A 25775-nucleotide genomic window follows, 5' to 3' on the forward strand; every position below is an offset into this window, starting at 1 on the left:
TCGTTAAAGTGTAGAGGTCATTGGAGGTCACGACTAAACAAAATATGAGCCCGATCGCTTTGATAGTTTCCGAGAAAAGTCCAACGTTAAGGTGGTGTCTACGGACGGCCGGCCGGACAGACTAACACTGACCGATTACATAGAGTCACTTTTTCTCAAGTGACTCAAAAAAAGGGTGGGGAATGATTATCATGCTGTCTTGAAAATGCTGCCTCCCTTTAGTTTCATTAATGACATTACCACGAGCAACAATCTGACCGTAAAAATATATACTCAACCGAAAAAAACACCCCAGCTCAAGTGCCAACATACTGAGTGGATGAGGTAATGTGCACTCACCAGGGTTTCATTTACTACTACTAGTGCGCCTTGCGTCGTTGGCGCATAACATCTCAAAATATCCCATTGGAATTCCCTTCAGTGTGTCAAAGGGCATACTGAGATTACGTACCACTGCGCCACCCCATGTACACTTTTCACGAGAGTACAGTGTTCGAAATCACCTGAGCAAAAATGTGCGCCAAGCCGAGCAACTTGCGAGTTTGTGAAACGCGCTGTGATTGGCTTTTAAATTGTAATTCATTAGCATTCAACTAACTCTGCGAACTATCTGTGCTTGCACGTTTACCTCTGTGGAAACTGTCAACAGAAGTGATATCGAACGAAACACAGACCCACACACTAACCTCAGTGATACCCTGGCAAATTCTCATATCATCATATGGCACCAAATAGAACTACTTTGCATCTTTCGACAAGCATTTTCAGACTGCCTAGCCTGCTTTGCGCTTTTTTGCCTGTGATTATGTAATGTCCCATCAGAATTTGGTTGAGGGGGACAAATGTCCCATTGTCTTTTTCTTCCAGGCTAAGCCCTGACTCACTATAACCAAATTAAATGGGGATTCCACCATAAGATATACAGTACTAAGGGTCTGTAAATGGGGGTTCAACTGTAACCCAAGTAACACGCATATTGAATTCCCACTGGTTTCCCAGTGGTGAATAAGTGGGAAGAGGATGGGAGAGTGGGCCCACTCCCATCCCACAGAACTCCCACAGTCAAAGCTATGGGAAAAAAGTGGTGTAGACCTGGGCTGTCCCTTAGTCTCTGAGAAACAAGCTTGCACTTCGACAGAAATGGGATAAAAGTGGGAATTCCCTCTTCGTTCCCACACAGCGTGCGAGGAAAATGTTCCGACGCTGCGAGCGCGAGCCACGTCGCGAGTCTGCAAGTTGCCCCATCGAGATCGTTGACGTCACAGCACACGCTGTTTACACTAGACTCGTTTGAATCGTAGCAAACGTTGAAGAATACTATCATTCAAAATACACCGAAGTATTTTATGTGTGTGTAATTATTGCAGTTCTCTTAATAACAACTGTTGTCTCTAGAATGGTTTATTTACTCACGTGATGACTAAATATTTTCAAGGATTTTTGTTTTCACTGCGGGACTATTATTCTGCCCTGTTCAGTTCCGCGTTGGGCCTGCCGATTGAGAGTGTTTGAAATTTGCTACAATTGCCGGCGAATATTCTGTGAATACGTTCCGTGCGCGCGAGTATTGCATGTGCATGGATCAAAGATTACATCTGAAGAACACCGAGTAATATAATGGCGGCTTCATATAATGATATTCAACAAAGCGAAGACGATTAGTGGGATTACTGTCAAACTCGAAGGTTGATGAACGCATCAACACGGCTTTCCCACGTGGCTGCGCGCGCGCTCGTAATCCAGCATCAAGTTGATTTGAGTGATTAAAAACTAGTGTGTGTGTGCTTGAATATGGATCTGTGTTTATCAGTTGTTCTTGGTTGGTTTTTTTTTTATACATTGATGATTTTTAAATTCGCAGGACTCTGAGACGTTCGCAAGAACCCAGTCCTCTACGAAAGTCAGAAGAAGAAGAATTAAGAAGTCCCACACGTTTCCGATATAAACCCCACTTGTTTCCCACCTGAATCCCACTTGCTTCCCACCTGAATCCCACTCGCTTCCCACCTGAATCCCACTCGTTTTCCACCCGTGAATCCCACTCGTGCCCCACCCTGATCCCACTCGTGCCCCACCCGTTTCCCAGTCGTGTCCAACCCGTTTCCCACTGGTGTCCCATTTTCTTCCCACTGGGCTCCCACTGGAAGTCGTAATCAAATCCCACATGGCGCCCATGTGGGATTTCCCACAACGTCACCATGTGGGATCCCACTTGGGGCCCACATGGGATTCATGTGGGAAGGTTACTTGGGAATACATGCCTGACAAAGATCAAATAAGATGAAAAAAGAATCTTACACATGTACACGTTGTACTTACAACTTTCTCTTTCATGGGACCAGTCAGAACATCGGCTTGGAACAGACCATCAATGATACGGTCATACTCTGTCACATTCTCCAGGAGCTTTACCCATAACTGCTGGAGACGTTTCCGACGAGCTGGTTCCATCGCCATTTTGTCAGCTCTGTAAAAGACATAAAATAAAGATGTGTATAGCAAACAACAAATGTTTTGAACATTACAACAATAATAAGAATTTACATGCATGAGCTGCTCATTGAGAAATTATAAATTACAGTATGTGTACATTCTCATCGACAATTAACCTCCAGACAATTGAGAAACTTTATCTGTTCAAAAGAAAGCAAGTGTCAAAACTTGGAGTTGTTTTTCAGAGTTTGTCAATTGTTATAAACCTACATAGATTTGTGAGAAGTCTTTTTCATCTTGTTGTCTGGGGAACACACTGATCAAATCACCACCAACAAACATAGCCTAACATGACAGAAATAAGTCTGACAAGGAAATTAACAGATTCAGTAAACCTGTTATCACTTCAGGGGCATACTTGACAATCCTTAGAAACCATTGATTCTGCCTATTTTAGGAAGCAAACGCCAAATAGTTGGTGTAGTCAAAATTATGTGTACTCGATCTTTGCAATAATAAAAGTGACTTGTATCAAATATAACTCAGTAATGACACTGGATTGTGAGCATTGAATTTACAACGCTAAAGTTTAACATTACCAACTGGCAACATTACTCACTTGTATTGACCACTTTAGCTGGATAGGAATTTCCTTGAGGCCAGAATTAGATCGCAAGGCGAGAAATCTTGAGAATCCTCATGAGGTCAGTGACCGTAAACAGAAAGTAGCCATGTAACACGCGTTTCCTCTCGACGATTACCTGCTAGAGTCACTGTGATTATGCTAAGATCTACGATAATTCTTGCATGTTGTGAAATTGTACACGTAAACTCTTTTGTTTGAGATCAGAACTGTGTCAATCTTTTGGGTTTTTTCAGTGTCCTTCTGACATCACCCCGGAAGTGACTACCATATATATTTGATAGAAACCGTATGCGGTTTGATCCGTTTGAGAATAAGAGCCACTCATGCCTCTTAGCACACTAAACAAATAAACATGGAAAATGCAAAATGATTTGCTTTTATATGCGACTGTTTTCAAAAAACTTTTTTCATATTACAGTACTTCTTTCTGTTTTATATGAGTTCATATGTTGCTTGTACTGTACTTCATGTACTGAACATTATTGCTGTCACCTGTGGGTTTTTTTCCACAACAGATGTTTTCGTACTTTATTCTGTTGTTGATTCCATAAGCTCTCCCAAAAACAACAAATGAATTTTCAAAAAAAAGAGTGGGTTGAGAATCAGACAGAAAGTGCAGAAAAATCAAAGAAGAAAAAAGCGAGTAAAATGTTAAAAAATTTTTTTATTCAATATAATCCACAAAATTCACTTTCAGCTGACACACATGTCCATAATAACTGATCTCAGTATAAAGCACGAACTCACAAGAACCATACAAAACGTGTTATAACTCTTAGCTCTTGTAGCTGTACAAACTTATAACCAAACTTGTGTGACAGGGAGACTACCGTCGCCCTTCACAGCAGACTCTGCAGAGTTGTTCGCCTTTGAAGTAGGCAACACCTGTGGATTGTAGAGTTCTGTTTGTGATGGGGTCTGGCGGCTTTTGTCTCTCTGTATGTTCATGGATTCCTTTGCGAATGCATAACAGTTTTTATAGGGCTTAGAAATAAGCTCTAAAATTCTCAATCCTGTTTGATTGAACTTCGCCGCCAAAGGTGATTGTGGTGTTTCGGCACTCGGTTACACTTGATTACACATACATGTACACACACACAAACACACTTTCTTTCTTTCTTTATTTGGTGTTTAAGGTCGTTTTCAACCGTTCAAGGTTATATCGCGACGTGGAAAGGGGGGGGGGGGGGGGGGGGGAACACAAACACACACGCTCTCTCTCTGTCTTGTAGAAACATCCTTCATTGACACAAAATTAAACTCAATCAGTTTAGGATTTGTTTGTGCAAAGAATTAACAGGTAAGGTCATTGACAATTCTGCCACTGAGCAAAATTGTTGGTTTGTTCTATCTTTGATGATAATAATAATTAAAAACTTAAGTCTATTATAACTAGGGTCATGAGCTATCTGATGCTAACCTCTTAATGTTGCTTCCTTTTGTTTGACTAGAAGATAACAAAATCCAGGCACTATTAAAAATGCAGTCTCCATCCCGCTGGACTATGCCTCATTGTTTCCTTTGTATCCTGGATCCAAGATGTGGAATGGAAAAGAATAAGGGGGTGGGGTGGGGGTGTGTGCTTTGATTGTCCTAAATCCTGTGGTTGATCAATGCACACGGTTGGGATGAAATAATCAGGTTTATCTACCACATTTTCCAACATACAGCACAAAGGGAGGTTGTTGTTTGTTGGTGTGTTGTTGTTGTTTGTTTTGGGGTTGTTTTGGGGTGTTTTTTTTGGGGGGGGGAGTGGGTAGGAGGAGTGGGGTGGTCTACGGGGCCTGTATTAGGATTGTGTTGAATCCTGTGGCTAGTCAATGCACACGGGTGGGATGAAATGATTAGGTTTATCTACCACTGTAGGCAGGTTTCATGGTATTAGGCCATTTTGATAGTCTCAGATTTGCTTAGTCTTTTAAATCTGTGAGAATCTGCTGTATTTGTTGTATTAACATGCAAACTAGTTGTTGTTTAAATACTTTTTTGAAAATAAAAGTTGAAATTTTTGATAATGTGTTTATTTATGCGCGTGTGAATGGTGGCGATCGTCAAAATACGGACGGATGAATTTACTTTTGCCACAGCATCACTAAACAAAGAACTAAATTCCAACACATACATGCACAAGTATCAATGCTGTGGTGGTTGAGAGTGCTAGAACACATTGAAATGATTGTTTTTCAACAACATTCGATATCCATAACACAAATTCTAACTTATACTAGCTCCGCAAAAAAAATGTATGGGGATTCGGATCTGTCCGTCCGCATAGCGATATCAAGAGCATCGAAACTAATTGTGATTTCACAGGACAAAAACACAAGTTTACCTAATTTTGTATACTGTAAATACAAGTTTGTGCACCCTTGAAGTGAGTTATAATGTTGCCGAGGTCAATTTGCCCTTGATCGACGCACGGTGACCCGAGTTTCAAAGTTGCGATCCAGTCCGTCTAAACAATGTAACGATCGCCACTTTTTTCTTTTCATTCAAAAACTAACCGTTTGGGGAGGAAGTGACCTCACGTTGTTTTACGTTGACGCTCGCGCTCGACAAAAAAAGACCGCAACAGTTTTTCAGTTAAAAAAATCGCAAAGTAATTACATTTTCTGAGGTTTTCTAGTGTCCGTCTAGTAACAATCGCCACTCTAGTGATCGCCACTGAGTGTTGAAGTCACATTTAACTCCATTTTCGACTGTTTTAAGAAACTATTTTGACGCTCAATCGTCCCGTTTCAGTGTCGAAACACGTACTGTGCATTTGCAATCAGCCGGTGTGTCCAAACCTAAATGCGAGTGATGCCTCGATTTGTGGCGATCGCTCACGTGGTTGACGGACAGAAATACCTTCTTAGGGGGTAGGGGAACAGTTACTCCTCCATACAATAATGGTGTTTACAAATGATTGCAAACTTGTCTCTTTATAAACTGTTCAGACATGTCTTCTCTTCAATAATTTTCAGTTTTGCTCGGTTTGTTAATCAGGAGCACCCTGCAGATAATTTTTCATCTGTGACAATGCTCGAAATGTTGACGTAATTCCAATGCCCATATCCTTCTCTTGTTACCTCATCTAGCCAAAACCATTGAAGATAGAAAGACATTTATTGAACAAACTAGATGCACAACACCAGTCTTAACACGTTTTGTTCTTACATGTATATGAAAATATTGATGGCCATGGAATGGTTTGAAAAAAAACACGGTTTTTTCCTTCAAAACGGTCCAGGTCTGCCGGAAGTCGTATTTTTTCAAACCATTCATTTGAAGATCAATATTTTGATATACATACAAGAACAAAACTTGTTAAGAATGATGTGGGGCATATTTTTTGTTCAATAAATGTCTTTCTATCTTCAACGGTTTTGGCTATATGAGCTATATGCATGCATAGGATGACCGTATTGCTTTTTAGCGTTTTCAGGGTATGCCGCTTTGCGCCTGGTTTTTAGATATAAATAAGGACCAGGACTATAAAAAAAATTACTGTTTTTAGTTGTAACAAACTCACTTTGTTGGAAAAACATGTCCTTTGAATTGTGTGCCAACATTTATTTTGTAGAATTTGAGTGTGTAAATAGTAAATTGTTGAACACAATACTGTGAAACCTGCCTGTACAAGATACCATCTGTTTTTAAGTTCTAACATACAGCACAAAGGGAGGTTTCGGGGGAGAGGGGGTAAGAGGAGTGGGGTGGTCTAAGGGGCCTGCGTTAGGATTGTGTTGAATCCTGTGGCTGGTCAATGCACATGGGTGGGATAAGATGACCGAGTTTATCTACCATATACCATGTTTCTAAAATATAGTACAAAGGGATGTGGGGGAAGGGGGGAGGGTAGGAGGAGTGGGGTTGTCTAAAGGGCATGCGTTAGGATTGTGTTGAATCGTGCGGCTGGTCAATGCAGATGGACAGGATGTGGTGGCCAGGTACCATCGCCAGGCCCAGTACCCTTGGTTCTTCATCGTCACTCTCTGCAACAATCATCATGGCTAATGAAAAAGACGATAAATTCAAAGCATCAGATTTACACACAAAAAGGAAGAAAGAAGGAGGGAAGGAAAAAAGATGGAAGAAAAAAGACAGCCTCACATCCCAATAGCTGCAGAGTACATTGTATTGCTATCAGTAACCACCCATTCACACACCACCAGCTCCTAGCTTCCACAAGCAAAAACAAATGTGTTCAGTAAGGTAAGGTGAGGCCAAGCAACCATATATAGTGTCAGAGTGGAATCCTCTTTTTAAGACTCCCTTCATTTGAACTTTTTAGACAATATTTTCTCAGACTTTCTGTTCAGAACCTCTGTAAATTTACCCCCATTTTAAGACACCCCCCCCCCCCCCCCCTTTTAAGACCTGATTTTGTACGTGTTTTTTAGGTCTTAAAATGGGGGGTTCCACTGTATATGGTTTGACAGTGACACCACCCTTTTTTTTACTCCTTCTTTGCCTGGGTGTTTCTGTTTTCCTAGCCTTGAGACTATCGCTGTGACTGTGAGTGTAATTTTTCCCACATGCACATGTACAAACAGGGATGTTCTTCCACTGATAAGAGTCTGCACAGAAAGCTAACTCTGGGAAATAAATCCACCACCAAAACCTGAGATCAAAACAGAAAGTACCGATAAGAGCTAAGACTAAGAGGAGGTATCAACTGAGTTGTTTCCCTTGTAAGTATAACAGTTTTGACTTCCCATCATGCATCCTGCTAATGCCATAGGTGGAAGTCTACAGACTAACCAACTTTGAAGACACCAGGGTCGAGGTGCACGAGAAAGTTACCAACCGGGTGGGGACCCAGCCGTGGTGTTGGATAGGTTGAAATCATTGTTGTGATCTCAATGAATCAGACCCCACGGTTTTTTCTCTCCAGTTTGGGTGGCACCCACTTTTGCTTTGCGCACCTGCTGTACTTCATTAGGCCAAAAAAAAATAGGTCTGTTTACGGTAACATAGGCCAAAAAAATAGGGTCGGTAGGTCGGGATTTTTTTTTTCTTTCCAAAAACCCATATTTTTACGTTGTTTTGCAAAATTTTTTTTTTTCTCCCCCAAATGCCAAAAAAAAGTCTAGGGTCGCGCGAAAAAAATAGGGTCGGTCGGGTTACCGTAAACAGACTATTTTTTTTGTTGGCCTTAGGCCATTGGCATACAAGGGTATACCGTAACACAGGACTTGGCTGAACATGCAGGATTGACTAGACTCTAGAGCTAACTTCTGTTCCAATTTCTACCTCCCTCAGTTACGGCAAGTGGTAAGGTATCTTTTAAATTTAACAACATAGACATAGTTCACCAAGCCACCATACAGGTGGGATTGCAAAGCTACGGCAAGTGGTGAGGTATCTTTTGAATTTAACAACATAGACATAGTTGACCAAGCCACCATACAGGTGGGATTGCAAAGCTACGGCAAGTGGTGAGGTATCTTTTGAATTTAACAACATAGACATAGTTGACCAAGCCACCATACAGGTGGGATTGTAAAGCTACGGAAAGTGGTGAGGTATCTTTTTAACAACATAGACATAGTTGACCAAGCCACCATACAGGTGGGATTGCAAAGCTAATTGCTCCATTAGAGTGACTGCTGTATTTTACCTGGTCCATGAATGTATTCCTCACAGGTGCCTAGAATCACATTTCCATCTCTGTCAGTGCACAGGAACACACCTGAAAAAGGCGAATAGTTCACACATCATTTCATGAACACATGAATTTACAAATAAATAATGCTGAATATTTTCATGATTTTATAACCCACCCAACTCTGACATGGATTACAGGATTTTCTGGTGCATACTTGATCTTGTGTGTCCGTGTACACTTGAACTTTGAAGGGGGATAATTAAGGCACTAGCACTGAGTAGCAGCTAGATCTGTACATAATTAAGTGGACCAAGGTGATCGGGAAAATCTCCACCCTTAACCCACCAGGCGGGGCTGACCAGGATTTGAACACTAAACCTTCTGCATAGGAGACCAGCGTCTTATCTCCTGGGCCAGTGTACCCATGTGTGTGTGTGTCACTGTGTGTGTCACTGTGTGTGTCAGCGCTCTCTCTCTATCTCTCTCTGTCTCTCTCTCTCTCCAATCATCTGGACTCTGACAAGAGACGAAAGGAATGTTACCGATCAACGTTCTGCCGTCACTCATCTTGATCCTCATGCTTTTGTTGAGCCATTTCTCCAGCTTCTGACATCCCAGCAGTTTTTCAGCGGAGTCTTTTGTCTCAGCCTTAAAAAAAAATTTTAAAAAAAATCAGCGCATGAAGATGAAATCACTAAAAATGCCGTAAATGTTGGCAACCTTTAACCAAAGCTTAAGACCAGTAAATGTATCCAAAACCGAAACCTCACCTGCGTTTCTCCGGCCATTTTGTCTTGATCACTCTCTCCTTTTGAAGTCAACTTTGGTCTTTCTTTCAAGAACGATAATTCAACATTTCCGAGGTAGTTTTACGAGAATTTTGAAGAATATCGCGGAAAATATTTCCTAGAAAGTGATTTAGCACGAAAGTGGATTTGTGCTAGATATGTAGGCATGACTCCATTTTTGTATAATCAGGATTTAGATCAGTGAGATTAATCTAATCAAGAGGGATAACTCTTGTTTATTGCATTTGCATTGGAGCTTCCGGTTGTCTGTTGATATTAGCAACCGGGTCATTTCCTACTTCCAGTGTAGTTGTTCTGTGGTCGAAAGTGGACTACAATTCACAATGGCACGGCCAAAATACTTTACACCAAAGGAAGTGTCAGTTCACAACACTGCCGATGACCTTTGGGTTTCATTCCTTGGAAAGGTGTACAATTTGACACCTTTGTGTAAAAAGTACGAAGGTAGGTGTATGCTTCTCAATATGGACTGATGGATGGTCTCCTTGTTTTCAACAAGAATTACTCATACTCGTTTGGATCCACATTGTACCTGATATAATTTGCTCTATTTTTTTAGCATAAAATCGCAATGTGGATGATCATTTTTCAAAAACACTCTTTACAAAACAAAACCAGCCGTTTATAACTATAAGTACCTTCAAAATCAAGATTTCATAAAGGCTGCTCTATTAAAGATCTATATTATGGGCTTTTAACTTCAATCTAAGACAAACTGCAAACTGTACATAGTATAAATATCAAAAATTGAATTTTGCACAGAAGTCTGCTTGCAAGTTTGTATTCAGTTATGAATATGAATATATGCTTACTTATTTCATTACACACAGGAATGCTATGTATGAGTGTCCTAGAATGTGTGTGTGTGTGTTTGTGTGTGTGTGTGTGTGTGTGTGTGTGTGTGTGTAAGAGAGGAAGAGAGAGAAAATGTTTGAGTGCTCAATCTTTGTGTATATATATGCATATATGTGTATGCATGTGTAAATATATAAAATCCAAAGCATTTTCCCCCTGTTTGCAAGGCAAGTAACACATCACATTTTGTTCACAGAATTACAACCCTACCAATGTTCAAAGGCCGCCATTCCGTACTTTCATCATACTATCCTGAAGAAGGCAGTTTGTTGCTGCCAAAATATTGATAAAGAAAGTACTAATCTTGTTACTGCTGTGTCCTCGCTTTTGTTAAAATGCCCTACCCATGTTTTCATGTTTCAGGCGATGTGCTACTGAAGCCTATCATTGCTGCGGCTGGGAAAGACATATCCCACTGGTTCAATGCAAAAGCCAAAGATGTAAGTCAGTTAGTGTGCTTGTATATTTCTGTTTGTCTATGTTTATGTGTGTTTGTAGGTGACAGTTAAAGGAAAGGTTGCATTGTGTGAGTGTGTGTGTGTGTGTGCGTACGTGTGTGTATGTTTAAATGAAAAAAGCATTATATTGACCTGACACAGTGACAGTGCAGAAAGCATAGTTTGGAGGTAATTCTCACTGGGATGTCAGTCATTTGTATGATTTCTCTTGCACAGGTTGCAGAAACATGCTGCTCACTACTGATGGAATGGCCTACAATGTAACGTGTAGCTTGCCTCAGTGTTTCCAAATAAAAGCAAGAAAAGGCGACTCTTCCACAAACCAAAAAAGCTTGACAGAGTTATTTCTGAAATGTTTCTATTCAGCACTCTCCCAGTCCTGAAACACCATTCTCTATCTCTGTCTGGGCACACAAATCCAACAAATATTTTTTAATCTTTGTTATTATATCCGGGAAAAAATGATTTTGCATAGTGTGTTTGCCATTACTATAGCTATCTTACTATATTACAGATCAGAACACACATAGACCCACAGACAGGCTGTGTCATCCCATACTGCCCGAACGGCCGATTTGTGCACATCCCACCGCCCTACCCAGACACAACCTGGGCCAACGATTTTGGCAGACCGTGGTGGAAGGACGACGGCTACCTTGTGGGGATCCTGTCAGCAAAGACGCGCTCCATCAAGATCATCAACACATTGACGTCACAGGAACAAGTCATTGAGGTATATAGAGTGAATTATACTGAGTGAATTGAAGTTGGTTAAACCAGTCGTTGTAGCAGACCTGAGAAACCCTGTTTTGCACTTGGAGTATTCTCAAAGAAACTTTGTGTATTTTCAGAAACAATTAGTGTACTCCACACAGCATTCGAACATCCAAAATACTGGGTCGACTTCGGGATGCGGTTGTGAAGAAAAGTAGTCTAAGGACTTTTTTGATCGTATTTTTTTCAACGATCGTACTAATCATATTTGAGACAATAAAGCGTACAAAATACAGCAAAATCGTATTGGTTCCCAGGTCTGTTGTAGCAATAGGCCAGCTGCTTTGGAAGAAGAAATGTCGTTCTGTGATTCATAGAATATGGTCTTGTATAAACTGGTACACACACCGACTCTCTGTCTTCTCTCATTCTCCGTTACATCATTCTCAATTCCACTTGGTTGTTCGTCTGTTACGACTTGCTATCAACAGGAAATCCTTTCTTTCTTTCTCTCTTTCTGCCTCTCCCTCTCCCTCTCTCTGTCATCAATCATTTATTTCAACCTGTTAACTGCAGGTATGCTCAGAGGAGATCATGACCGAGATCAGAGATCGTTACCTGAAGTATAACGCCCATGCGGCCAGCTATACCTGGAAATACGACAAACGCAACCTGGACATGATGAAAACTCTGGCAGACAACAGCATCGCTGACGATGATGAGGAGTTTTATCAGCTGAGCATGAACGACGATTCCTACCTTCAGGCTATTCATCTCTACTTCAACGATGATTTGACGGAGGCGTAACGTCCGTCCTTAATTGAGCCCGAAGTCGACTTCGCAAAGACTTCACAAAGTCTTTTTACACAAAACCCAGTGCTAAAGCTTCGTGCGGCCAGCTTCGCGACGTACACTTCAAGCAGTCGACTTCGCCCAGTTAAGGACATGGGTAAGCTTCAGCTGTGACACCTGCAATGAACATTTACTTTTACGTCCATGTCCAAAGAAAATATAAGCTTTTTGTAAAGTTATGTGAAGACTGAAGTTTCCATGCAAAAGAACAGAATCTGAGAAAGAAAATATCACTCTCTTCTTGTGCTTTGTTGAAAATTCAGTGACACAGATAATACTGAAATAATGGAAATAGTTTAAATTGTATAAATTTGAGTGCTCTGAATGCAAAAATGACACATGCACACACACTCACAAGCAGGGACACATGCACACACACACACACGTACACGCACTGCTAAAGGTTTTCTTAGTGTTGCAACATCTGGTAGTTTTTCCATGACATTATAAAGCATAAATGTCAGGCTGTGGTGAAATGTGATACTGTACAGTACAATAATTATAATCTATGTTGTATATTTTGGTTGTGTTCAAGGTGAAGACATAATAAACTCAAACCAATGTGCTTCCTGACTGTATAGTGCACACACACACACACACACGTAATACACACACACATACACATAATCACACACACACACACACTCACACACACAAGTAATCACACAATCATGCACACACACACACCACCACCACACACACGTAATCACACACACACACACACAAACATCACTTCCAAGTAGCAATGAGATGGTGAGTATTTTAATGATTGAAATTCACTGAAGCTCAACACGAGAATAAAAGTTGTATCAAAAACAACAGTACAAAAAGGTGAAACACAGATGTTTTCATCAACTATACATGTATTATGCACATTTACATCCAAGAACACTCGCATCTCTGTAACAATCTTTCTTTATTTGGTGTTTAACGTTGTTTTCAACCACGAAGGTTATATCGCGACGGGGAAAGGGGGGGAGATGGGATAGAGCCACTTGTCAATTGTTTCTTGTTCACAAAAGCACTAATCAAAAATTTGCTCCAGGGGCTTGCAACGAAGTACAATATATTACCTTACTGGGAGAATGCAAGTTTCCAGTACAAAGGACATTTCTTACATACTGCTTGACTAAAATCTTTACAAAAATTGACTATATTCTATACAAGAAACACTTAACAAAGGTAAAAGGAGAAACAGAATCCGTTAGTCGCCTCTTACGACATGCTGGGGAGCATCAGGTAAATTCTTCCCCCTAACACGCGGGGGGTATCTCTGTAACAATGTCAAGCTACTGAAAACTTTAATTACAATCAACAGGAAATCCAAAAACAGATTGACTGCTTCGAACGTTCCAAAATTAACACATAAAAACAAGAATTGTAGGTTATTACTAGAACGTTTAATTATTGACAAAACAATATGTTACATTTACAGTACCTCGACCCAGTAGTCTTTTAAGTAGGCAGACAGACAGACAGACAGACAGACAGACAGACAAACAGACAGACAGACAAACACTAATGATACAAATAATGAACTTATCTGAAAATCGTTGACGGGCCGACGTACTATATTATATATATAAATGTAACGTTTTGTTTTGTCAATAATTCAATGTTCCAATAGCCTACATTCTTGTTTTGTGATTACGATCAAAAGGAGAATTGATGTTCTTTCTTTCTTTATTTGGTGTTTAACGTCGTTTTCAACCCGAGAATTGATGTACAGTAACAACAAGACAAGAAATGCAATGTATCACCGACATGACATTCTTTCTTTCTTTATTTGGTGTTTAACGTCGTTTTCAACCACGAAGGTTATATCGCGACGGGGGAAGGGGGGAGATGGGATAGAGCCACTTGTCAATTGTTTCTTGTTCACAAAAGCACTAATCAAAAATTTGCTCCAGGGGCTTGCAACGTAGTACAATATATTACCGTACTGGGAGAATGCAAGTTTCCAGTACAAAGGACTTAACATTTCTTACATACTGCTTGACTAAAAATCTTTACAAAAATTGACTATATTCTCTACAAGAAACACTCAACAAGGGTAAAAAGAGAAACAGAATCCGTTAGTCGCCTCTTACGACATGCTGGGGAGCATCGGGTAAATTCTTTCTCGTCCAAACCAATATGGGACTCCCCCTAACCCGCGGGGGGTCTGACATGACATGAAGAACGTGAAAAAGTAGCTTCAAATGACAATTTGATTTCAAGCAAGTTTGAAAGACAAAAAAGACATTTTGTAATTGATGCTCAAAAGTTCTTAATTCTAAAAATACCACAAAAGAGACTCTATTGCTTTAAAAAAAAGTATAGTTTCACTTTTGCAGAATAGGCTGATACATAACAGAAGCTACTGCATTGTTTTGGGGAGGGACTGGAAAGTAGATATGTGTATACAACTCTCCTGTGTTCACTTTCAAGTGAATAACTATCGTTCTGATATCATTTTAAAGTGAAGCTAAAGAAACCTGGTATCGGCACTGCTGTGCATCTCCTATGATCTCAATGGTATCAAGGCACGGGTCATAGCCCTTTGCCGCGACAAGGTTTGCCGATACCGGCACTTGTCTTGTCTAGACAGTGACGTCATTCATAGATGACGCCAATCATAAATGACGTTTGTCAAGGGAACTTATGCTTTCAAGTGTTGCTGCTTCCAGTGACAGGAAGGTATAGAGATTGATCATTGTATACACAAATTACACAAACGTCATCTTGTGAGGGACCAAAAAATATTGAAACTCTCGGATGATTTTTTTGTGTGGTATCAACCTCGACCTACGGTCTCGGTTGATACCACAAAAAAATCATCCTCGAGTTTCAATATTTTTCGGTCCCTCACTCGATGACGTTGTGTAATCTCTATGTCTCACATACCAGTTTGAGCCTTTACTTTTCCTGCATTAGTCACATTCAGCCCTCTTGAAGAATGTCAACCTTTATCAATACAAATAACAAAACAACAAAGAACAGCCTTTTTTCTGCTACCTTCTTTGTAGGGCCTTGAGTCGCCTTGTGGTGAGATATGCGCGCGTCATAAATTCTCGTATATAGTCTATGGACCATTTCGAAGCTGGGTTGGGAGAGGGGAGGAAGAGATGGCAGACTCTCTGTTTCAGCGCACCGCGTGACACCACTAGATGTGTGAAGATTTTCTAAATGGTCGCTAGGCTATATTATCATTAAAACAAATTCAGTCTTGGGTATGTGAAACAGAATTTTGTTTAATACTGTCTTAGCAATTAACCTCCTATCCCACCTGTTGCTTCTTCCAATTAAGGACAAAATCAATGAATCATTTCATAACAGCTAAAGATTACATGCAACATATGTCACACAGATTTGGGTTTTTGCAGAGGTTTGAGTAACATCAGTTTGATCGTAAGCTCACCCATTTTGACTTACTGCTACAGTGGAACCCCCTTTTACACCCCCCACCCCCCCTCCACCAATTTAAGACTCCCTCCTTATTAAGACCCTGCTTTTTGAGATGTTCTATTCAAAACATCAGTAAATTTACCCCCATTTTAAGACTCCCTCCTTTTTAAGACCTGTTTTTCTTAGATTTTTGGAGGTCTTAAAATGGGGGTTCCACTGTATCTTTCTTTATTTGGTGTTTAACGTCGTTTTCAACCACGAAGGTTATATCGCGACGGGGAAAGGGGGAAGATGGGATAGAGCCACTTGTCAATTGTTTCTTGTTCACAAAAGCACTAATCAAAAATTTGCTCCAGGGGCTTGCAACGTAGTACAATATATTACCTTACTGGAAGAATGCAAGTTTCCAGTACAAAGGACTTAACATTTCTTACATACTGCTTGACTAAAATCTTTACAAAAATTGACTATATTCTATACAAGAAACACTTAACAAGGGTAAAAGGAGAAACAGAATCCGTTAGTCGCCTCTTACGACAAGCTGGGGAGCATCGGGTAAATTCTTTCTTGTCCCAATCAATATGGGACTCCCCCTAACCCGAGGGGGGTGTTCCACTGTATACAAAATGCGAAATCACAGTGCAACAGTGTGAGAAGTTCTACAAGTCTAAATGGTAAGAGTCACTAGTGAGGATAACCATGTACACTTTTTACAGGTATGGATGGCAAAGACTGAAGAAAATGCTTCAGAAAAATAAAAATAAAACATGAAGAAAATGCTTCAGGAAAATCAAAATACTGTACCACGAAAAACAAATTCTTTAACATTTTTTGAGCATACAAAAACACGATCAGAAAATTGATGGTTTGGTGTTTTACCGTCTAGAAAATGATTTTATATACCACGAATTCAAAGAAATTCAGAAAAAAATCAATTCACTTGTTAATTTTTATTATTAGAACTGAACTTTACCTTGCTAACCACTATGCATTAAGGCTGCTGCATCGATTGAATCTCAAGTAAACAGATAATGAAGATATAAAAGTTAATTTTTTTGTCTCATTTTGAGCATGTTTCATTGCTATAACTGTTGAAGGCTGATAACTGTAACAGTAAGTGAATCAAACATAACAACAATGAAATGGACAAAGTAATATTAACAGGGGGAAAAGTAGATAATAAAGGAATATAGAAACAAACAGCAAAAACACCTCATTTATGCAAAACAAGCTAACAAATGAACAAAACACATAATGACTAAACAAATACTGAACAATAATACAAGAGTGCCTATCTTATGGTCTCCAAACCTTTGTGTAGCTTGTTTGCCAACCGTGACCGCAATCAAAATTAATTTTCCTGAGGGAAGGACCAAAATGTTTTCTGTTTTTGTGTGTTTTGTTGTTGTTGATTTTTAACACAAAAATAAGAGGAGACAAGAAGAACTTTGACCTCTCTCTACTGAAGGCGGTACTCCGATTCCGCCACTGGAGGAGCTCAGCGAACAAACACTCTAGGATCATGCTCGGATAAAAGAAGTACATGTACTGGTACTGCTCGCGCATGATGAGTATAGTCTTGGTTAGCCAGACTTTTTCTTATTGCAGCAACTTTGCATAATTCTCCTGTATTCACAGGCAACAGTTGTTGCTAAGCACCCTAGGAGTGTACATTTGAGACACAGTACAGCTAGTATATTGTGCAATAAAAAAAAAACAAGCAACAACTTTCTCTGAAAAGTATGTTACCTTTTTACCTTACTTTTTACATTTAGTCCAAGTTTTGACTTGCAGTGAATCTCTATTTCTCACAAAATGTACAAAACAATGCTTTATCTATTGTCCTCTTTTTCCATTTTTCATTTCTTTGGCCACTGTTAAATAAAGTGCACATCTTCACACATGTCATGGCTCAGGACTTTCAAATATTGGATTTTTCAAGGGTCAGAAGGTTGCATAAAGATCATCACGAAAGCTCATCTCTTCTTGAGGGCGGTGTGATTCAGTGATTGTCAATAATGGGGTACAACCCGGGTTTTATCAATTCAATTCTTTCCTTCTTTATTTGGTGTTTAACGTCGTTTTCAACCACGAAGGTTATATCGCGACGGGGAAAGGGGGGAGATGGGATAGAGCCACTTGTTAATTGTTTCTTGTTCACAAAAGCACTAATCAAAAATTTGCTCCATGGGCTTGCAACGTAGTACAATGTATTACCTTACTGGGAGAAAGCAAGTTTTCAGTACAAAGGACTTAACATTTCTTACATACTGCTTGACTAAAATCTTTACAAAAATTGATTATATTCTATACAAGAAACACTTAACAAGAGTAAAAAGAGAAACAGAATCCGTTAGTCGCCTCTTACGACATGCTGGGGAGCATCGGGTAAATTGTTCCCCCTAACCCGCGGGGGGTATCAATTCAATTAAATTCAATACTTTGTTGTCTGAATGTGTGTCTCTGTCCCTTCTAAGGATCCTAACACAAACTTTACACGACAAGAGTAAAAACTAAACAACAACAAAATCAACTAAATAACCAAAATAGAAAGTTAATGCAAATCATCATGAAAGGTTCACTCCAATTCACTTGAATTCCGGAAATAACTCTGTCGGGTTTGTATGGGTTGTGAAAGAGTGAGTTCCCTTGCTTTACTCAGACAAACATCACATGGTTCCTGTACACTTGCTTGATACACACCCTCTCGCTAGTGACTGGCGTGTAATGTCGTGTTTCACAAATAGGAAGAAACTGATGTTACGTTTGCTTGCAGAGCATCGACTATCAGAATCGCACTTCTTATAAGAGCAACGCATAATGTTTGGGCCGATTTCTCTCCTCTCTCTTTGCTTGTCTACTTCTAGCACGTGTTGTTTGGAAGCGGAAGTCGAAATATGTGTCCGAGCTTCAAGCGGCATAACTAACGGTCATGTAGCAGTGACAGTTATTTTGTTCAAATCGTCTGTTCTGATGAACACTGAAGCTGAGAGTACTGTAAAAAATCATTGGCAAACAAGCTGTGCATGACAAGTTTTGACACTTGATCATTGACGCTGACTATTTCACTGAGAAAAGTTTGTCATATTAATGAGACAACCTGACACCTAACCAACATGTTTTAGCAAGTATGAGGACAAAGAAAAGCTCTTCATCAGAGCGCCGGGCGGGGATGTAGCTCAGTCGGTAGCGCGCTGGATTTGTATCCAGTTGGCCGCTGTCAGCGTGAGTTCGTCCCCACGTTCGGCGAGAGATTTATTTCTCAGAGTCAACTTTGTCTGCAGACTCTCTTCGGTGTCCGAACACCCCCCCCCCCCCCCCCCTGTGTGTACACGCGCAAGCACAAGACCAAGTGCGCACAAAAAAGATCCTGTAATCCATGTCAGAGTTCGGTGGGTTATAGAAACACGAAAATACCCAGCATGCTTCCTCCGAAAAAGGCGTATGGCTGCCTAAATGGCGGGGCAAAAAACGGTCATACACGTAAAAATTCCACTCGTGCAAAAAACACGAGTGTACGTGGGAGTTTCAGCCCACGAACGCAGAAGAAGATCAGAGCGCTAACAATTTGTATACACTTGGTATGGAAATTAGATGGAGATCAGCTAGAACTAATGAAAAAATGCCACATGTAGGACCAAACACATTAACACAAAATTAATGTCTTTTATAAATGGTAAGGTGAGAATAGATCTTGGAAGATTTGTAGGCTACTTGTTTCTAGATGTTACCTGTCATTAGAAATCTTTTCAAAAAGATGTATACAATTACACACAGTGGGATGATGAAGCTTTAGTCTGCAGTATGAGACACAATTAAGGTCTCTGATTCAAAATCATTTGCAAAGCATGACTAGTGTCATACTGTGAATAGTCATGCATACCATACCTTACAACAGCACAGTTGCATTTTCATCTTGACAATGATAATGATTAAAGTCAGTTGCAACAATATGATGTAACAAAATAAACCAGCGGTTCAAATAGTTCCTTCTCACACACAAAAATGTTAAAAACATAACAAAATACGAAATACTGTGACGGCAAAAATGCTCCACTACACATACTTTTCAAATTGCGGAACGCATCTGATGCAATGCTACATTTGCAAAGAAATTCAGTGTTTGAATGCAAAACTAAGTAACAATAATGCTTAACATTTTTAACATTGAAATACAACCATGAGATGACGACTATAAAAACACTTCCACAAAGAGCTTAGAAACATTCGGACCTTCAATTCACCTTACATACTCACAGCCGAAGTCATGGATGTTATGCATGAAAAACAAAGTCATGAAAAAAGTAGATATAGAAAAAAATAACAAACAAAAAAACGAAAAAAATCTGTATGATCATTGTTTTGGTCAGTACATATATACTATACTGTCATATGTTGAACACAAAACGATCTATTGCACTTTTAACAGCTTGCGGTGAAACGATATCTAGATATTCAGTTCATTTGGAAAAACAGGCAAAACAGTGTATTAGCTCTCATGATCATAAGTGCATGGTGTGCTGAGAAGGAATGGGGGGGGGGGGGGGGGGGGGGCTGCTACATTGAATTTGGTGAAAAAGGCAGAAGGAGGCAAGTAAGACAAATGCACCTCATTTTAATATATTCTCTTATACTCCCTGCAGCACAATCAAAATGCAGAAACTCTCCTTTGGCACAAACTCATGATGAAAAAAACGTGCATGATTTAGTTTTCCAAGCATTTTACTAGCATGTCTAAGCTCATCCAAAAACAAAGAGACTGCCAACGTTCCAAAATTCAGAGTGGGCGAAAACTGATTCTATCAAGATAAGTTTTGTGTGAATATTTGTTTGTCTGTTCACTTAAAAGACCGTTGGGTCGAAATATCTGTGAATGTATTGTTTTGTCAATAACAAACGTTCCAACAACCTACCTTTTTTGTTTTTTGATTTTGTCTAAGCTCAATCAAGGTATATTTCAGGAGCATTTTTCAGTCCAATGTAGCTGTTCTTAATACATGTTTTGATCAAATAAAATGCGTTTCCAGCTGATCACCCACAAAAAGCCTGAATTATAACAGTGAAGGGAGAAATTTCAACCAAAGCCAGAAAGTACAAACCAAAACAACCAAAACAACACAAGACATTAAATAATAATGCACTGGTGACGCTTTCATCTAGTTCAATGACAATTTCAGTTATATTTGTGCTGTAAGACTTTTCTTGGGAAATACCAAAGCTACAATTAAAACCATTGTTGCCGAAGAGAAGGAAACTTTTCATCATAAACCCTTGTCAAGCACTCTTTAAAGAAGCCAAACAGCATAAGTACAGTTCAACCTGCCCTGGCGACCACCACAAAGCATCCCTGACAAATGTTTTTTTCTTTCTCTCTAATTCACCTATAGCAACCACTTTAAGTAGGTGGCTCGTGTGGTCGTTATAAACAGGTTCCACGTATATATGTATAAATGAACAATGTCGAAATATTATTAGCTTGCATTTTTCTTTAACATCACACATCAGATAAAAAAAGCTTAGTGCACGTTGAGATTTAAACATTTTGTTCTTGATAAGGACACCTATATAAATATATGAGGGCGTTAACCTTACTCTTGGAAAAGGGTGAATGAAATGGCAGCTTCAATGAGAATAGTGCTTGAACAGAGGTAACAATATGATCCTCATTCGCTGCAAAAGTGCTTACCCTGTACACAAAGAAGGAGACAGGATGTTAAGTACTTTGCGCACAGCTAAGCAACGTTATATCGATGTCACACAAAAACAGACATGTATAGACAGTGATAGTTTATCCCCGAGTACGCTAGTACAAGGGTCCAGCAGACTTTAATTGTCTGTCTGTGTGTCTGTGTGTGTGTCTCGACTTAACAGCTTATTGCTGGGAAACTACTGGGCGCAGTTCGTTCAAAAGTTGATACACTAACTTGATAATAGGTCCGATTGATCGTATTAAAACTTCATAATGTTACCTTGGACCTAAATGCGAAATAAACCACAAAAAACCGACTTGGCGGTGGGAGAAATTCGCGGTGCAACAGCCAGCCAGGCAGTCTGATAGAACGGTGCAAGGTCTCGGCAAACCAAGACTATGCCATACTCGTAGCAAAGCCGCCGAATGGTACCGTAAACCAAGAATAGTGACGTAAGAAAATAAAATGTCGTCTTTTGATTTGGAACGTGACGTGTTTTAGAATGGAGATGTGGTAGTGTGTGTGTGTGTGTGTGTGTGTGTGTGTGTGTGTGTGTGTGTGAGAGAGAGGGAGAGAGAGAAGGAGTGAGGGAGAGAGTGTGTGTGTGTGTGTGTGTGTGTGTGTGTGTGTGTGTGTGTGTGTGTGTGTGTGTGTGTGTGTGTGTGTGTGTGTGTGTGTGTGTGTGTGTGTGAATGTCTGAAGAGTACTCGGGTCCAGCGCGAGCGTTTTTTATTCCTTTAACGGCCAGGGTGAAGGGGTGTATTACGTCACAAAAGACTTCATGGATTGAAATGACATTAAAGAGACCTAACCTGTTGCTATTTGGAGGTCTGTTACAGTGCGAGAGGCATTCGACAAGACAATCGGTTGGGAAACCGGCGGTTGCTATGGGAGGTATTACTGTACAAGCCTTAAATAACTCGGTCTAGAAAGAATATTTCCGAATAACAAATAACCAGTGATAGTTTCCAAAGTATAAACTAGACCCCACGCAATGAAAATCAAAGAGAGTTTGAATATTGATGACATCAACATGGCAATCAAAATCACTCTAATGTCAACAAGCTAAATAAGCCAGCAATACTGTACAACAATTATACTGAGTAACACACTATGTACATCTTTCGGCAGTACAAAATAAAGCATTTTTTAGAGCAAGTCCATTGTCTGTTATAACACTTTTCCTGGTCCCCTTTTTTCCAGAATGCACAGGTGACGTTCCAGACCATTAGAGCGTCAGTCATTCCATATCAACAATATTGTAATCTTTTAAAGAAAACTGATCCCATGTCGCATGAATTATAATACAGAAAGTGTCACATACCAGCACACCCCACTTTGTTCACTTCTGACTGCGGAACAACACAAACTTACCACAGGCAGGACTGAAAATTATCAATACCTGTCCGATAGGCAAAACTTCACACATATATATCTCATACCTCATTACAGCAACACTGCTGACAAGTTTCTTGGGACTATAGGCTAGTAGTAGTACTTGAGAACTGCAAAACGCTGGCATGCTTAAGCTGCACGAGGCCAAACGTTTGATAGTTTTGAGTGATGCAACAAACGTAGACTACACAACCACACTCACAGAAAGCGTGCTTCTTCCGTGATCTTCCCTCACAGTATAATGAGACGTGATGACAATGGAAGTATGCAAATAACTTCAGTTATTCTGCAGGTGGCTGATTACACCTAAACACGCACAGACCTGGGTAGCGCGACTCTGTTGCTGCTAGCTTTCCACTGGGAGGAAGTGACTCGAATTTCCCAGCGATGGGACAATAAAGTTATGAAAATGAAAAAGAGCGCTTTCAAAGAATACTTAGCTAACACTCACTCGATAGCACCAAACGAGAGTTGAAGGTAAGTTTTCAAAAGGGCTAAAGCTCAAACCAAATAAAAAATTGATTATGATCAAGCAACCAGCACTAGCGCACACCTTAAAATATGAAATGATGCCAACACTGATACAATAATGCACATTTTATTTCACTGGAGGATGGGTCGGGTTCAGTCATCCGTGCAGACACAACGGTAGTCCAGGACTCAGAAGTCCTATTCACTTTGAGTGTAAAATATAAGTTTCTTTTTCTTCTTCAGCGTTCGATGATGGAAATTTAAGATGATGTTGGTGTTGGTGGCTATCACTGTGATAACCAAAGCGCTCTAAATTCCGATTCTAACTGCTATGCACCTTACCTATTTCGAACGTCTTTAGCTATCAAGGTTGTTACCTTCATTCAGACCTGGGAACCCCTGTTTTGGACTTTGAGTATTCTCAAACAAACTTGGTGTATTTTCAGAAATTAGTGTACTCCACGCAGAATTTGAATATCCATGATTCAAACATGCTTCAAACGCACCGTTAATTAAGTTTACCAACACCTTCAAAACAAATTCTTTGTTCAATGTTTATTGAAAAAAATGTGATCTTGTGTCAAATACTGGATCGGCTTCGGGATGCGCTTGTACAGAAAAGTAGATTAGGATTTGTTCTCGTCGTATTTTTTTCCACTGACCGTACCGATTGTATTGTAGACAAGCATGCGTACAAAATACGGCGAAATCGTATGGGTTCTCAGGTCTGTTCATTGTCACCTTGTCTTGCTCTGTACGCATGCGCACATAAACCCTTATCAAAGGAAATCTCCGCCACTCGACGTTCCTCTACTAGCAGAGAGATGCACGGTCACGAGGCCCCCTATTGCATAAGACCACATGCCGACACAGCCATCCAAACATCAATAGAAAACCCACAGTCTCACGCTGCTAGAGATTGTAGCGGCGAGAGGGGGGTCCGTTATGCTTACAGCCGTCACGTTACTTTGGCGTGTGAAAACTGGGTTTCATGAATGGCATTTAGGGCGACAGTGCCACCATGTGGTCAAGTGCCGCTAATCAGGTAACGTGAATTGGACTGAGGTGCACGAACCGAAGTGGGTGCCACCCAAACGGGAGAGAACAAACCGCGGGTTCTGATTCGTTGAAGTCACAACACAGCTCAGTTTCAACCAATCCAACACCGCGGGCGGCTCCCGCTTAGGTGGTAACTTTCTCCTGCACCCCAGCCCTGGAAATGCGTTGTGTTCAGTCATCCGTGCAGCCACAGTGCTAGTCGTGAGGATGGGTTGTGTTCAGTCATCCGTGCAGCCACAGTGGTAGTCCTCATGATGGGTTGTGTTCAGTCATCCGTGCAGCCACAGTGGTCGTCCTGAGGATGGGTTGTGTTCGGTCATCCGTGCAGCCACAGTGGTCATCAAGAGTATTGGTTGTGTTCAGTCATCCGTGCAGCCACATGAGTGGTAGTCCTGATGATCGGTTGTAATCAGTCATCCGTGCAGCCACAGTGGTAGTCCTCGTCTTTCAGGTCTTCCAGGTTGATGATTCCAACACACACTGTGTGGTACCACTTGTCACAGTCATCGCAGCACACCTGCAACCGTAAGGAGCCCGTAGTATCAATGGATTTTATTTTTAAAATGATCAAACATTGTAGCCCAAAAGTCCATTGAACAAGTTTATAAAATGGTTCTATGCTAAAATTGATATCATAGACAATAGTGTAGAAAAAAACAAGTCGCGTAAGGCGTAATTACTACATTTAGTCAAGCTGTGGAACTCACAGAATGAAACTGAACGTAGTCCGCCGCTAGTGCAAAAGGCAGTGAAAGTCTGAGAAAATGAGGTCTTAAAAAGGAGGGAGTCTTAAAATGGGGGTACATTGACAGAGGTTATTCAACAGAAAGTCTGAGAAAACAGGTCTTAAAAGGGGGTTTAACTGTATCTATGGATTTTATTTAAGAAATGACCAAAAACTGTAGCCCCAAAGTCCTTTGAACATATAAATGGTTCTATGCTAAAATTGATATCATATTCATAAACAATAGTGTAGAAAGCCCCACAAGAGTTAAACAGACAGAAAGAAAGCCACACACATATAAAGGTAAACATAGACACACACCACAAACATGCATACATAGTCACATCCAGGACACCACAGACATGTTGAACACTATAGACCAGTGGAATAACCAGCACGGACCCTTTCCGGAAAACACTAAACTAGTCACGGTTGATGTTGTTGGATTGTATACTAACATTCCTCACTCGGACATGAAGACAGCTATCAAGGAAGAGCTAGATTCCAGACCACAGGGTGATCGGCCACCAACAGAGACTATTGTGAAAGTTGCTGATCACGTACTAACTAACAATGTCTTCACATTTGAGGAAGAAGTGTACCAACAGATTCACGGAACAGCGATGGGGACACCAATGGCACCATCTGTGGCTAACCTGTTCATGGCCGCACTGGAAAGAAAACTATTC

General features: G+C 40.3%; 3 protein-coding genes across 3 annotated transcripts in view; 1 reads left to right on the forward strand and 2 right to left on the reverse strand.

Annotated features, from left to right (window-relative positions):
- Positions 1–3725: 3725 nt before the first annotated feature.
- LOC138978630 (N-alpha-acetyltransferase 38, NatC auxiliary subunit-like) lies at positions 3726–9639 on the reverse strand. The gene is made up of 5 exons (XM_070351395.1): positions 9443–9639; positions 9215–9320; positions 8685–8756; positions 6696–7056; positions 3726–4939 (listed from the first exon to the last, which is right to left on the reverse strand). The coding sequence occupies exons 1-4, from the start codon at positions 9458–9460 to the stop codon at positions 6953–6955; spliced, it is 300 nt and encodes a 99-aa protein (XP_070207496.1). The 5' UTR covers positions 9461–9639; the 3' UTR covers positions 3726–4939; positions 6696–6952.
- An 82-nt stretch (positions 9640–9721) lies between these two features.
- Positions 9722–12925, forward strand: LOC138978627 (cytochrome b5 domain-containing protein 1-like). Its single transcript, XM_070351390.1, has 4 exons — positions 9722–9925; positions 10700–10776; positions 11309–11527; positions 12085–12925. The coding sequence occupies exons 1-4, from the start codon at positions 9805–9807 to the stop codon at positions 12313–12315; spliced, it is 648 nt and encodes a 215-aa protein (XP_070207491.1). The 5' UTR covers positions 9722–9804; the 3' UTR covers positions 12316–12925.
- Positions 12926–13106: 181 nt separating this feature from the next.
- Positions 13107–25775, reverse strand: part of LOC138978623 (uncharacterized protein C01G6.5-like) — a 38098-nt gene continuing 25429 nt past the window's right edge. The window contains exon 8 of the mRNA XM_070351386.1: positions 13107–24879. Coding sequence (XP_070207487.1) covers positions 24772–24879 — 108 coding nt within the window. The 3' untranslated portion in view covers positions 13107–24771. The remainder of the gene's footprint in view (positions 24880–25775) is intronic.

Source organism: Littorina saxatilis, linkage group LG10, assembly GCF_037325665.1.
Source record: "Littorina saxatilis isolate snail1 linkage group LG10, US_GU_Lsax_2.0, whole genome shotgun sequence".
NCBI classification, from domain to species: Eukaryota; Metazoa; Mollusca; class Gastropoda; order Littorinimorpha; family Littorinidae; genus Littorina; species Littorina saxatilis.

Excerpts from the sequence above, each read along its gene's own strand:
- LOC138978630 (XM_070351395.1), bottom strand. Across the intron at positions 8,757-9,214 it reads TGACGGCAGAACGTTGATCG|GTGTGTTCCTGTGCACTGAC; the intron begins GTAACATTCCTT and ends CGCCTTTTTCAG. Across the intron at positions 7,057-8,684 it reads GGAATACATTCATGGACCAG|AGAGTGACGATGAAGAACCA; the intron begins GTAAAATACAGC and ends TGATTGTTGCAG.
- LOC138978627 (XM_070351390.1), top strand. The coding sequence starts at position 9,805 with ATGGCACGGCCAAAATACTTTACACCAAAGGAAGTGTCAGTTCACAAC. Across the intron at positions 9,926-10,699 it reads TTTGTGTAAAAAGTACGAAG|GCGATGTGCTACTGAAGCCT; the intron begins GTAGGTGTATGC and ends TTCATGTTTCAG. Across the intron at positions 10,777-11,308 it reads TCAATGCAAAAGCCAAAGAT|ATCAGAACACACATAGACCC; the intron begins GTAAGTCAGTTA and ends ACTATATTACAG.